Consider the following 13,785-nt stretch of genomic DNA (forward strand, 5'->3'; position numbering starts at 1 on the left):
TTAGATTTCTGCCCAGTTTAGCAGAAAAATGCCTCTTGGGATGACACTGTGAAAACAGTGTTATTACAGCAAGCTGTTAACACTACTGTCTCTGTAGCAGGATATCACTGCTTTTGGAAGTATAACAAGGGCCTCACAACAGAAATACAAAAGTCTGAGGCAAATTTGAAATGAACTGAGAAGTTTTCTTGAAAACAAATTTACATTTAGTATATTCGGCCTCTTATTCACGCATTCCTGTGACAAACCAGAGCTTAAAAATTCTGCATGAAGCCATTACTAGTGGTGTAACAACTCCACACACTGTCTATATGTGTAAGCCTGTTATTTGGCACTTTTCATACAGCGAAACTCAAAAACAGAGAAGAAAGGCAAGAAAAGGAGGATGAGAGACAGAGAGAGGACAGAGGAAGAGGTGCAGTTGGTTTACCAGTACATCCGCCATGTCGTGAGGGTGGGCAGTCGGTTAGTGGGCGAGTCGTCAGCGATGTTAGCAGGCCGGACACATGCATGTCATCCCCCCTTCTGCCTCGGACCTCTCCTTTATAAATACACACATCCATACAAACATTCACACACAGGGGAATGCACAAATGCACATGCAAACATGCATTCACACAAATATGCCACACAGAAGCGTGTACAATGCAAATCCATCACAGCGACGTACACAGTGATACGTGGATATGTGTGGAATCCCACAAGAACACACAGCAATGGACCAAAAACACCATTTACACACACAGAGAATGTACACATGGCAGGATGTAGCACCCACAAAACGCACCAAAATCCCAAAGGAATGTACATGTATCCACGACGACATGGGTGTACGCAGGCCCACACACACACCAACACACACATACACAAGGAGAGAAAAAAAGGCCATAGTGAGTGTGTGTGGACCAGTCATGTGCCTGTCAGCCTAACAATCCTACATCAATAACAGAGCTTTGATTTGTTTCACAATGTTCCAAGAATGGTAGAAATAGTCACATGGGTCATTTCAGAATTGGAAAACATTCTACATGAAATTTCAAATAGTCCATGTACAAAATACTAAAACATGCAGTTGTTGTGTAAATGTACTTGTCCTGAGACCAAATCTAAGAAAAAAAAAAAAAACTAGAAGAAAGGATGTTTGAAAAATATCTTTTAAAATACCAAATAAGTCTGGAGTGTCCCCTAAAATGCAGTTTTTCCTTGTATCCCACTCCACTGATGACCAAAGTGAATCTCAAATAAAACAGTTAAAATGAAATTTAAATCTCCTTTTTTTTTTGGTGTTGTTGTTTTTTCATTGATGTCTCTTGTAATTTTGGGAGCATTTTTTTTATATCAACATAATATCTAAAATAATTATTATGCATGTAATGTGTGTCCCAGAACAACCCTGTTAGAAAAACCTGTTTAGCTGGTAGAAGAAGAAAACAGCGAATCACATGAAATGCCGGAATTAACATCATCAAACAGTTTTCCAAAAGAATGCTTAGAACAAAACTATTTCCTCTCTTCTATTTTTCATATTTTCATAAGATTGTCTGCCTTGTCAGGTCCTCCAGATAACCGTGTGTAACAGTGTAACGGGTGTATCTGTACAATTTTTTATATATACATAATGCTGAGCTTGCACACTGAACTTTTGTTTTTAACCAACATGGTCAAAGTATTGTGCTTTTATTTTATTTATTCATTTATTTATTTTTTATTCTGGATGTTTACTTTACCCAGATATTTCTTTTATCTGGCTGTTCATTTTATTGTATGAGTGGTATGTGTTGCCTGTGCAGCAGACTCCTCTGTCTAAGACAAATTTCTCCCAAGGAACACCAATAAAGACACCTTGACCTTGAGTGAATGCCTCATTCTACCTCATGCAACCCTGTGCATATTATCAGGATAAGACAAATTACTTGTACTTTTTTTTTTTTACATCAGTATGTTTGCCTTCTTGGTCTATAGTAACAGCCAGCTAAATATCGAACTCACATTAGCATGAATTTGCAGCCCTGTTACTGTGATTAGAGTAGGGTTAGCAAACAACAAATAAAACACAAACTTTTTGATTTACAATCTATTGCCTATATTTGATGAATATGGCATATTTTGCAAACATTTTGAAGCCCGAATGTCCTCCAATTCTGCAGTGACCCATATATTTTCAGCCTCAGAATCAGTTAACTAGTTTTTATTCAAATTATGCTCAAATTCTACCATTATTTTGACTACTGTATCAGTCAGTAAGTGATGTACATGTCTAAATCACTGGTGAATATTGGCCCATAAAGGGGTGAATATTTTAGAATATTGGACAAACTAAGGTACCGGTTCATACTGGACCAGAGGCTAAACAAAATCCTAAAGCATAAGTGAATACGACACCAAACCAAGTTGGACAAAAAGACAACTACTCAGCCAAACTAAGAGAAAAGCATCATTAGACCAACTGCATCAAAACATATTTAAAAGGCAGATGAAAAGGTGAACGGCAAACCAAACATATCGGCAACAAAAAAATAAAAATGAAGACAGATTTAAAAAAGGCAGCCAAAAAGCGTGTACTTTTTTCTATTCACCGTTTTTAGTAGGCAGTAGGAAAACTTGTAGTTGTGAAGTTTACAAAAGCAGCTGCCTTTCAAAAAATATTTCTGGGGTTCATGTTCCTTTGAAACTCACCACCCTCCTCCAAGTGAGTGACTTGAACACCACATTGAAACCATGAGACAGAGATTAGTGGCAAGGTTGTTGCTCATCTTGTCAATTAGTTTAAATAAGGAAAGCTAATGATGCTAAGAAGTCATTTTAGGAAATAGGACTGTCAATAAGATAGCAGACTCACATAAATTCACATTTTCTGATGAACATCTTTGTAAGCAATGGGTTCAGTTCAAGCACATCCCAACTTCTGTATGAAAATTTTACCATTATTCATTCGCTTCACTAAGTTTAATGGATTGTAGTTCTGATTCCTGGCAAGTGCTTCAGGAGGGTTGTAACATCTTTGACGTTATTGAAAGTCAACAGAAAGAAGACAGCAGTTCCCATCTTGGGTATAACCAGGAATCTTGTGATTATCTGGCTACGGGGCGCCGTGACAGGACCCATGTTGGATATTTTTTGTTGACGCCGTACAAATCAGGTGCCATGTGTTGTGAACATTACACGCTATCAATTCTCGGCATGCACTGTGCCTTGAAATTTTCTTAGAAATCAATTAAAGTGATATCTGACAGTGCGACTGTCATCCAAAGGCACTGACTGTTTAATCATGTCAAGAGGAATCTTAAGATTTTCATTTAGTAAACAAAGAATAATTCTCTCTTTTGCTGACTCACACAGCTTGAAATGTTAGCTGATTTCTGCACCTAATTGGAGTAGGAAAAAGTCTGGACAAAATTGCCATATGGTAAAGTGGAATATCCAAATCGCAGCAGCTGCAATTTTTTGCATAAAGTCAAAAATGTGGCTCAAAATACCATTATAGATGTGGTGCTAAAGAGATGTGCTCTTGATGGGATGCTTTCAAAACTCCACCGGATAGCCTCAAAACTCATCAAATTACAAATAAAGCAGCTTTTGTAGGTTCTAGAAAAAAACATTTGATATTGAGATCTAAGGTTTCCATCTAACGTCAATGGTGACACGAGAACGTTGATTTCATGTGGATTATTATGGACAAACCAGCAACACAGAGGGATCCCACCAGCAACAAAAGAGGATAATTAAGACACACGCAAAAGAGAACGGCTACCACGCATACACACAACAGCACACTAAAATAAAGATCGACTGGCAGGCTGAAACAACAGAATAGAGACAAAAAGAGAAACAAAGGAGAAGCCAGAAATAGTGAGACAGCGATGTAGGAAGGGAAGGAGATGACCAACTTCAAAAAAAAGGGGAAGCAAGCAACAGACACAATGAAGAAAGACACAGAGAGAGGAAGTATGTACCAACTGGCAACAAGAAGAAGGGGAAAAAAACTACTTCTAGAACCCTGATCATCCTGAAGTCAGTATCTGAGAGCTTCTGTAGGTTTAAACCCTCTGAACTCCAAGCAGTTTGTGAGCATTTCTTTTTTTTTTTTTATTTGCTAGTGTCACAATATTACTCACGATGGGCTCATTTTACATTGCAGTATATTCCTCTGCGGAAACAGCACAACTATCAAGTAGAAATTCAAGTCAAGAAATGTCATCTGTTGCAGTGGAACAACATTACAAACCGCAGAAATCATGAAAAAACAAAAAATAAAATGAACATTGAATTGTTCTGATTACTAATGTACAAAAATTGAAAGAACCTTGATTCAACATTATTGTTAGTGTCAACAGGTGTTACCAATACTGGAAATAAGGGGGAAAAAAGATCTCCATACTTTCACATTTGCCCCCTTTCTGCCTAGTGTAAACAGCACAGCACTTCAGCTGATAAGCTCCCGAATTTTTGTCACTTGACTGTTTGTCACAGCTGAGTCACCAGTGGCTTCAAGGTGGTGATTAGAAGTGTAGAATTTTTTTTTTTGCTTTTAACAGAATCTGTTTGGTGCATTGAGAAATTTCTTAGATGAAATATTAATGTAGATAAAATAACACCTTTAACCTCGGGCTGGGTGATAAATCGAATTAATTCGATTAATTCGCTTTTTTAAAACCTGACGATTTGAAAATTTGCCACATCGTAAAATCGAGGCGAGCTTAAATTATATAACAATACAGATTCTTCTTCTGTCTTTCACGATTTGTGCACTGGCGTTTGCTTCCACCTCTCATCTCCTTCCGCCAAAACACACACCGCCGTCATGGAGGACACAACAGCAGACAAAGAGTTGGTCGCGAGAAAAGGGCCTCATGTTACATCGATTATATGGAAGTGGTTCGGCTTTGACAAGACTGACACAGAGCAAACTACAGTCATGTGAAAGGCTTGCAAAAGTACTGTGAAAACAAAGAGTAGCAGCACAACTAACCTCTTGCAGCACCTCCAGCAGAGGCATCCTAAAGAATGGCAAAAGTGCTCGCAGCTACTGTTTGCTATGGCTAGCACTAGCCATAGCAAACAGACCGCAAAGAGACAACAAAAATCGATTAAAATCGTAATCATCCAAGATGGCTAAAAAAAACTGAGATTTTATTTTTTGGCCATATCGCCCAGCCCTACTTTAACCCTTAGGTGCATGAGTGGGTCAAGAAGGACTCGATGAGGTCATTTTCTTGCAATATCTTTGTAATGAAAAGTTGCTATCATTTAATGTTCCAGCTATTCCTCAAAAACATGTTTTGATATCATTACATTTAATTATTTTGAGTTACCCTCTATACCTTTATAGAAGTTTTAATATTTGTATAACTACTCAAAGCTCTTTGTCACTGATAATATCATACAAGAGGTGATGAAGTGCACAAACTTGGAGGGATGAAGAGCAGCAACAGCTGGAGGAAAAAAGTAGAAAAATGCCTAAAATGAATGTTGGCATTCTTCTATTGCTGTTCTGTGTAATAACAATCTTCTTTTTTCAATGATCAAAGTGTTTAAAATTTGCTATGAAATGAAAAACAAACATATTTCAAACATGAAATCATTCTTGTGTGGACAAAAATATAGTACAAACAATAACACAAACTATTATTTTTTAACCAAAATGGCATTAAAAACACATTGATTCGTATACGAGTTATTTCTGACCCACTTATGGACCACTTATTACTTGTTTACCTAAGGGTTAAATGAAACAAAATGACACATTATATAAGTCGTTTAAGTAGTATCAGACAGTTCAAAATGCAACAATTCTTCCTTTGGTCGTTTTTGAAAGGTAATATGCTATTCAAAGCAGCCGGTGGGATTTGGAGTTCAGAGGGTTAATCTCAGGGCTGAGACCCCATGATTAGCCACAGACATCTTTTAGTGGGAGCTGATATTGTTTGGTTTCCATGGTGACACAGTATACAAGCACTGTGTGCAAACCCCCACATGAATGACAGATCATATAAAGCAGGAATGTAAATGCTTGCGATTTCTGAGGGCACTTTCACTGTGAATGTGTTTGAAGCTGCCCAATCAAAGTGTTCTTCCCTGAGCCGGGTTAATTCAGTCACATGAGAGAAAGGTTTTTACCTCAACAAACCTCCCTGTGACACCTAAAAACAAATCTCACTTCTCTTTCAAGAGGATTCTTGTTGTTTCCCCCCCCCCCCCCCCCCGAGTATGTAATTCAAAACGGCTGCAGTAAAGGACCCCAAAAGACAGGGATTTATGAGGATAAAAGGAGATGGATGTTGAAATTCGATAGCCAACAGCTCCACGGAAACACTACACCCAAAACAGAGGAAATGCAAAGAGCCGGACGTCTAAAGTCTGACACTTCTTACCAAGTCAACTTCTTTATTTAAAAAGCATCTCCTCGTGCAATGCCTTCACCAAAAGCTGCACTGTGTGATTAATGAAAAGGAATTCATTAGACGAGGAGTTGTAAAATCCCATTTCTATTCAAATTAAGTTCAACACAACAACACATTCATTTCTGCTTTTCTGTGTCTCTTCCTCTTCAAAATGCCTAAACAAGGGTGACACCTTATATGGTTAGAAACAGGAGAAAGTACATATCAGAATCCTATAAATCCCCAGGAAAACACTACAGTTTGTACTATGGTTCTGCTATACTGCTGTAGGAGCATCAGTTTATACATAAACAGGCCGTCAAGTACATCAAGGTCACTGTAAACTCAACATACCACAAAAGCAGAGTAAGAAAAGACAAATATGTACTTTATGCTTTGTTGTACCTCTCCTAAATATACCCGGCTGACTTTTTGAATGTGTTACTGAATTTCTGTGGTTTCTGGGATCAGATCTCAATGGACAGATCAAAGTACTAAACCTGCCAAAGAGTGGGGTTTGTTAAAAATGTACACTCTTGCAGCAGGACGCTAACAACAGTGCATTTTGACTTCACTGTTCAAGAAACTAGTGACATCAAGATGAGAGTTAGTGGAGTAAGTAGTATTCCTGGAGGGACTTTGGGTTCCAAAATAACACAGAAACACTAAACCTCCTCACACAGGCAAAGTCAAGTCAATCTAAACAAGTAAAAATCCTAGGGGAAACAACACTCCACACATTCCTCTTTCTTGTCAAACCCTGGCACCCAAAATGTCTCAACTTGATCACTGACAATTTGATCAACGCCTATCGGCTCAAACTGAGTCTGGAATAGAAGTCTGCTAAACCTTTCTACTCCACACCCACCATTTTCAGACTTGTATTCTTTAGGCTCAACCAACGTGACTCTGACTTCACACAGCTCCCTCTGGAGCCACAAAGGGCTCCATACAACTAAATTCTATTTCCCATGAAAGAACTAATACTCCACCAACACCTTCATCTTGGAGCTAGTTTCAAGATTTATCCATGATCCACTGGGAGCATGTCACTGTCAGACAAGTAACAGCTAGAATCACAGGCTATCATGAGTTCTTCAGTCTATTTAATGTAGTACATAGGACAAGGATGCAACAATTAAATGCACTTGATCACACTGTGCTACAAAACCAACCTCACACTGATAATCCACATCTCTCATATCTCTGCTCATCAGGGGAAGAACAGGGTTTAGATGGACTCTAAAGACTCGTACCATCCTCCCTCACTGTCTGGATACTGAACTCTATGGGATCTTCCAGGAATGGTGATGACTTTTCCAAGACAATTGATTGGGCAGCAGTTGGTGTGTCAGTAGCTAAGAATGAAACACCTACTGTCACCCTGAAAACCTCAAGTTACTTGGGTATCCCCAAATCCTGCTTTGTGCTACAGATCTCTGTAATACAAAAATGGCATCACCATTCCTGGAAGAGTTCATGAAGTTTGATTTATGAATAGCGAGTGGTGTAGAAATTTCAAAATTTGGTTAAACCCCTTCTTTCCTTGATGAGTGTAGATCAAAGAGATGTAGATCCTCAGTAGAGGGAACTCCAGTCATTGCTTTTCATTTTTATACTGAGAAAGAAACTTCTAAGAAATGTCATTGCTCTATTTGCTTTAGGTGAGGAATGTAATGCTATAAAAATTAAAGAACTGAGGTCTTTGACTTATTGACTTAATTTCTAATAAGCTTCACTGCCAGTTTGAAGTCTATTTTTATGATACATTTGTTACTTGCTCCCAGGAGGGTTTAACATCGCTGGAGTTGTAGCAGTAACAATAAAGACAAAATGTCTTACGCACCACAAGAATACTGCTAAGTAACAAGAGCTGCACAATATTGAGAGAAAAAGTGGCCTTGCAATATTTCTGCGAAATACACCGATCAGGCATAACATTATGGAATTATGTTGGTCCTCCTTATGTGGTCAAAAGTCCTCTGAACCATTGGGCCGGGACCAGAAGACCTCTCAGGGTGTCCTATGGAATCTGGAACCAGGACAGTGGATCCTGTGGATACTCTAGGCTGTGCAGTGAGGCCTCTGGGAATCATACTTGTTCCACTGCATCCAGTTGTTTGATCAGAATGGGGTCTAGGAAGTTTGGAGGAAAAATCGACATCTTGGGTGACTGTCCTGTTCCCCAAGATATTCCTGACTGTTTGATGTGTTTGCGAAGTGGTGGTAGGCCAGTGACATTTAGGACTGTCATCTGCATGAAAGACTATGCTTGGTCTGTGACAATGTTTATCTGGGTGTCTAAGTCTCATCCACACTGATGCCAACATCAAAGGTTTTCCAGCAGCACATCACATAGTAAACATTTGATTAATGTTATTCACTTCACCTGTCAGTTGTCATAATGTTGTGGCTGATCGGTGTATGGTATTATATGACAAAAGACAAGAATATGCATCAGATGACTTGAATAACTATTTGGAAATAATGATACCATCTAAAATGATTGGGGTGACTTTGGCGGCGGGTGCCTCTGGCATAATGCATTTTGGAACCTTTCTCATATGGTGTAACACTCGCAAAGGCGTCCAAAATAGTTTCTTACTCTGGATGACATTCAGATCTGGCTTTGCACTCATCATACAGAGATTTGTGGAGCTGATTTAAACGGTCTAACACATTAGTGGTGTTTCCTCGTGTGGTGGCAACAATTACCAACAGAGTACCTGTGTTTGGTCAACATCATCCCCTCTTTGCCTGAAACATTTCCATGCAACTAATTTCTTTTTGCAGCCAAATCTTCCAAATCTTCCTTTTCACTGATTCAGTCATGTTACTTGCTTATTTTGCCATGAACACATTAAAAGAAAAAAACAAAGCACATTTTACAGAACAATACGGCGCAGCATTACAAGGAGAGGACATGTTAAAAGCCAATATTTACAAATAGTTCGGATGATCTTGGCAATGACAGGAGGGTGTCTTCCCTCCTCAATGCCGCTAATATTATGGGATGGTGTGTGTTGCCTCTTCGTACCTGCAGCAGTGTGCTGGTGGTGGGAAATGAAAGTGTATCTATGAAGACACTAGCTGGAAGATACTTTGCATGTCAGCAAACCCTGTGTGTTTTAAGTAGGGCTGGGCGATATGACGATAGATATCGTCTGGACGATAGAAAATGTCTATCATTTTATGTGAAGATCCTATAGTTTATATCGCAGTGTCGCAAAACACGCTTTACGGCAGTATTTTATGTCACCGACGTGCCCAGGCACGCGGCTAAAACATAAACAGCTATGGAGGAAGACGGTGGACTCGACTCAGAAGAACAATCTAAACAACAAGATGATGAACAACCAGTTTCATTGAATTTAACAAAGCAGCATTCATCGAATTTACCAAAAATATGCTATATCATGTGTATCGTATCGGGATATAAAATAAGCTATATCGGGATATAAAATTTTGGTCATATCGCCCAGCCCTAGTTTTAAGTATCATAATATTAAGAATATTGACGAGTAAATTCCATTCTATCATATGCATTTATCTTGTAGATGAATAATGGGAAATGTGAGTTGTCTTTTTTAAATCAAGCAACAAAAACAGTTGTAGCATTAGCTGTTAGAGTTAATTTGGCTTGTTTCACACTGCATTTCCTATAATGTGACTGTTGCACGTGTACACCGCAACAATACAAAATACTGTGGAGTCCTAAGAGCAAAGATGCACCCATGAGGCAGTGAAATTAATAAACTCTAAGTCTATTTACTTTGCACCTTCACACAATCTGCAGTGTTACACCTGCTTTCCTTCCTGACTTTGGCTGAAGCAGCTGTGCTACTTTTAGCCTGAATTATATTCTGAGACATTTCTCCTCGGTTTAGTTTTGTCGTATATTCTTGTGAGAAACACGCAGCTCCTGACTGGTCCATGTCTACTCATCTGTTGCCAATGACGCCCCTTTTATGTGAACAAGCTCATAGCTAGATTCAGAAACTCTGGATTGACTTAACAAGTCGATAACCAGCTTCATGTGATCGCTTCGCCTGACTGCGGTTGCTATGGCCCTTTCACACAGTGCACTAATGGCACTGCTGCACCCTGAAACACATTATTTCTAATAACTTGCGTTGTGCCACAGCAGTTTGGCGCTCAACATGTAAAACTAGTTCGCACACAAATTTTAACCAATAAGACCTTAGACCGCTGTGATGAATCCCAGAAGACAACACAGAGGAAAAGCTGATGTTGGGCTTTCTAATGACAGTTTGCTTTTGTAATCAGACCATGGGAGGGAACCCAGAACAAGTTTCTATGCAAGTAGTCAATGTCAGGTGTGTGTTAACTTTGGTATATACAGAAAATGGTTTTCACCTGAATAGCTCTACACATACCTACTTAAGTTTATTAATTGACTTAATGAGGTGAGTTTGTCACATTTGCATATTTTATCAACTGATAGGGCACGTCTTCACAACTATGAGGTGTCATGACAGATGACTGACAGCTGTTCCTGTAAAGGAATCTATACCCTGATTGGACAAATGTTTCACTCGCACGCTGTCTGCTCCTGGACCCTAAACCTTAGCAGCTCGTTTGAAAGCCTTCAAAACAGTTCACCAAAACGTGTTTCGGAAAACATGTGAGGCGATGAAATAAGGTGCTGAATCTCTGTTCAGTTTAGATCAGCAACAGTTAGTTGAAAATGTTCTCATGAGCTTTCAGAGGTGTTGATTGGCTGACTTGCAAAAAGTGGCCTAAACTTAAATTTTACGCAAATGAAGGGTGGAAAATTCACCACGACCTTCCCAGAATGGATTGCATAGCTGCTTACAACTTAACAACTTATAGTAAATGTCAGAAAAGTCCTGTGGATGCGTACCATGAGTGACCTGCTACAATTTTCGCAAAACTCCACCTGTTTCACTCTGCGCTCTGCATCGCCCCCCAGTGGCAAGCACAGCACAAACCACATTGCGTCTGCCTTAGAAAAGCCAGATAAAGGCATCTAGGCTACGTTAAACTTGTTTCATAATGCCCAAATACATCAACTGCACCACAGGTCCTTTATATTGCAATTTTCCTTTTGCTTGATTCAAACAGAAAGTTAAAAAAAAACACAAAAAAATATACAAAACACGAGACTATATCCATTTCTTAATGTCTGAAGCTGCATTGAAGCTGCACTGATGCATATAAAGAGTGCAGTCCTCCTGCAAGGCTGCACAGTCGTGGTATCATTTCCAACAGTTGATATCTTAGAAAAAATTGTGACAGAAATCATGGCACCATAGAATGTGGCTATGTAATATAGATGTACCAACAAACAAAACAACCTTGCACTAACAGTGTTGTGCATGTGTACATTATGTATGGATATCGTACCACGTGACCTAAATATGTAGCAGGTGGCGGGAATTGATGGGACTTGGAAACACCCCAACAATTTAATCAATTGTTCCTTGTATCATTTCCAATGGATAAGTCCCAATAAGTCCGCAGCGGTCAATTTGTGGTAGGATCGCAATCATGTGATCATCAGCAGGCAGCTGATGTAGTGTTCACTTGTTGTCATAGTTACAGTGCTGCCATGTCGCTATCTCGCAATGACACAGAAATCTTTCACACTTCCGTGTATCCAGACTATAAGCCGCATCACTGCCAAAATCTAATAAAGTGGTCCAAGTGTCCCTCAAAATTTCATCTAAATCTGTTCTAGCCTTTTTGAAAAATGTTGTCCACAAACGTATGCCGATTGTCACACAAACGTTCCGCCTTCCTTGGCAGAGTAAAAAGAAACACTTCTAGGATGCAGTTTAAATGAATGAAGTTCAGAATTGTTCAGATTTGGTGGTCACACATGTCGGTTTGACGTGGGCCTTCTCTGACCTGTGTAACGCATGTATACCAGGCTCAGTGGAAATCAACAGCTAAGTGATTACACATGACAGCTGAAACAAAGACAAACAGAAGGCAAGAAACCAAAACTAAAATACAAAGCCGATCTAAAAAGAAAGAGGACTTCTCCTCTTTGGTTCTTGGAGATGTTGCACGTCTACAAAACTGACTACACATAAGAGCTGAATGAATTAAATACAGAGGGCAAAAAAAAAAAAAAACAATAACAAAGCTCCAAGAACCAAACAGAGAAGTGTTCTTGCTTTTTTTATTTATTTATTTTACTGAAGCTCTTAGTTTTTGCCATGACCTGAATGACTGAGAATCTGCAGACATGAGAAACCTCTTCCCCTGTTCTCTCCCAGTGAGCTGCTTCATGTTGCAGAAAACACGAGCAGCTGAGTTGCTGTCAGTGTCATTAAGAAAAGCATTGAAAAGAAACAGAACAAGACAAACACTGGCTGCTTGTTCTTGAGGAGGAACCGAGGAGGTAAGGAAGGAGAGGAGGGAGGGAGGGGGTGAGGAAGGCAGGGACGGGAGAGAAGGGGGGGGGGGAATTACGGAGACCGACCTTTTCCTCAACACCGCGGAGCGAGGAAAAGCCCCGCCGCTGACTGGAGACCGGAGAAGGGGGGAATTAAAGTGAGAACCTCCCCTCCCACCCCCCTCCCTCCCCGCCGTCAGCCTGCTCTCTGCAGCCGATCACATACTCACAATCTTGGCATTAATAAGGTCCGGAGGGCGGTATCCGCTGCGCTTTCGGAGGCACATCCGTGTGCGTTTATTCCTCCCTGTGCCGCTGCGCACCGCGGGGCTCCGTGCGCCGCTTCTCCTTTTCTAATTAATTTTTCTAAATATCCTGCCGCCGCGGCTGTATCGGAGGAAGAAGAAGAAGAAGAAGAAGAAGAAGAAGGAGTCCTCCTCCTCCTCCCCCTTCTACTGCTCTCCTCCTGCTCGGGTTTTTCCCAGAGAGAGAGAGTGGTAGAGAGAGCCACGCCGACACTGCGAGAGAAAGAGAGAGCGAGAGAGATCACCGCCCTGGCGGACAGAGGCGGAACAGCGCATGCGCGGATCCACACGTCCATCCAGGCAGGAGACCCGAAGTTTGTCTAATCAAACTTTAGGCAGACTGCTCGATCAGTTTGATTTGTTGTATAGCAATGCACATAAGATAAAAATATATATATATTAAAATTATACTTAAAATAGCCATAAGTTTTATTGATAAATAGTTTTTTTTAACTAATACTTAGTCATACTTTTATAAATTATCTTTACTCATACTTATATAATACACACACACGTGTGTGTGTGTGTGTGTGTGTGTGTGTGTGTGTGTGTGTGTGTGTGTGTGTGTGTGTGTGTGTGTGTGTGTGTGTGTGTGCGTGCATATCGGCTTACTGTGCGTCTTGCATTTAAAATAGTTTAATATGGATAACAATATGCAGTATATATATTTATATGTCTTTCTAAGTATATGTGAGTGTATATAATTATTTCGATG

The 13,785-nt window shown here is 39.9% G+C and overlaps 1 protein-coding gene across 4 annotated transcripts in view; it reads right to left on the minus strand.

Moving 5' to 3' along the window:
* rgs19 (regulator of G protein signaling 19) overlaps positions 1–13,289 on the minus strand; it is a 43,807-nt gene extending 30,518 nt beyond the window's left edge. The window contains exons 1-2 of one of the 4 annotated variants that reach the window (XM_051949694.1): positions 12,996–13,286; positions 431–538 (exon numbers count right to left, since the gene is read on the minus strand). In XM_051949694.1, coding sequence (XP_051805654.1) covers positions 431–445 — 15 coding nt within the window. In that variant the 5' untranslated portion in view covers positions 446–538; positions 12,996–13,286. Of the gene's footprint in view, positions 1–430; positions 542–12,995 lie in introns of all 4 variants that reach the window. The other 3 variants (XM_051949693.1, XM_051949691.1, XM_051949692.1) reach the window with 3 other exon arrangements.
* Positions 13,290–13,785: the final 496 nt, after the last annotated feature.

The sequence above is a fragment of the Acanthochromis polyacanthus genome, chromosome 6, assembly GCF_021347895.1.
Source record: "Acanthochromis polyacanthus isolate Apoly-LR-REF ecotype Palm Island chromosome 6, KAUST_Apoly_ChrSc, whole genome shotgun sequence".
NCBI lineage: Eukaryota > Metazoa > Chordata > Actinopteri > Pomacentridae > Acanthochromis > Acanthochromis polyacanthus.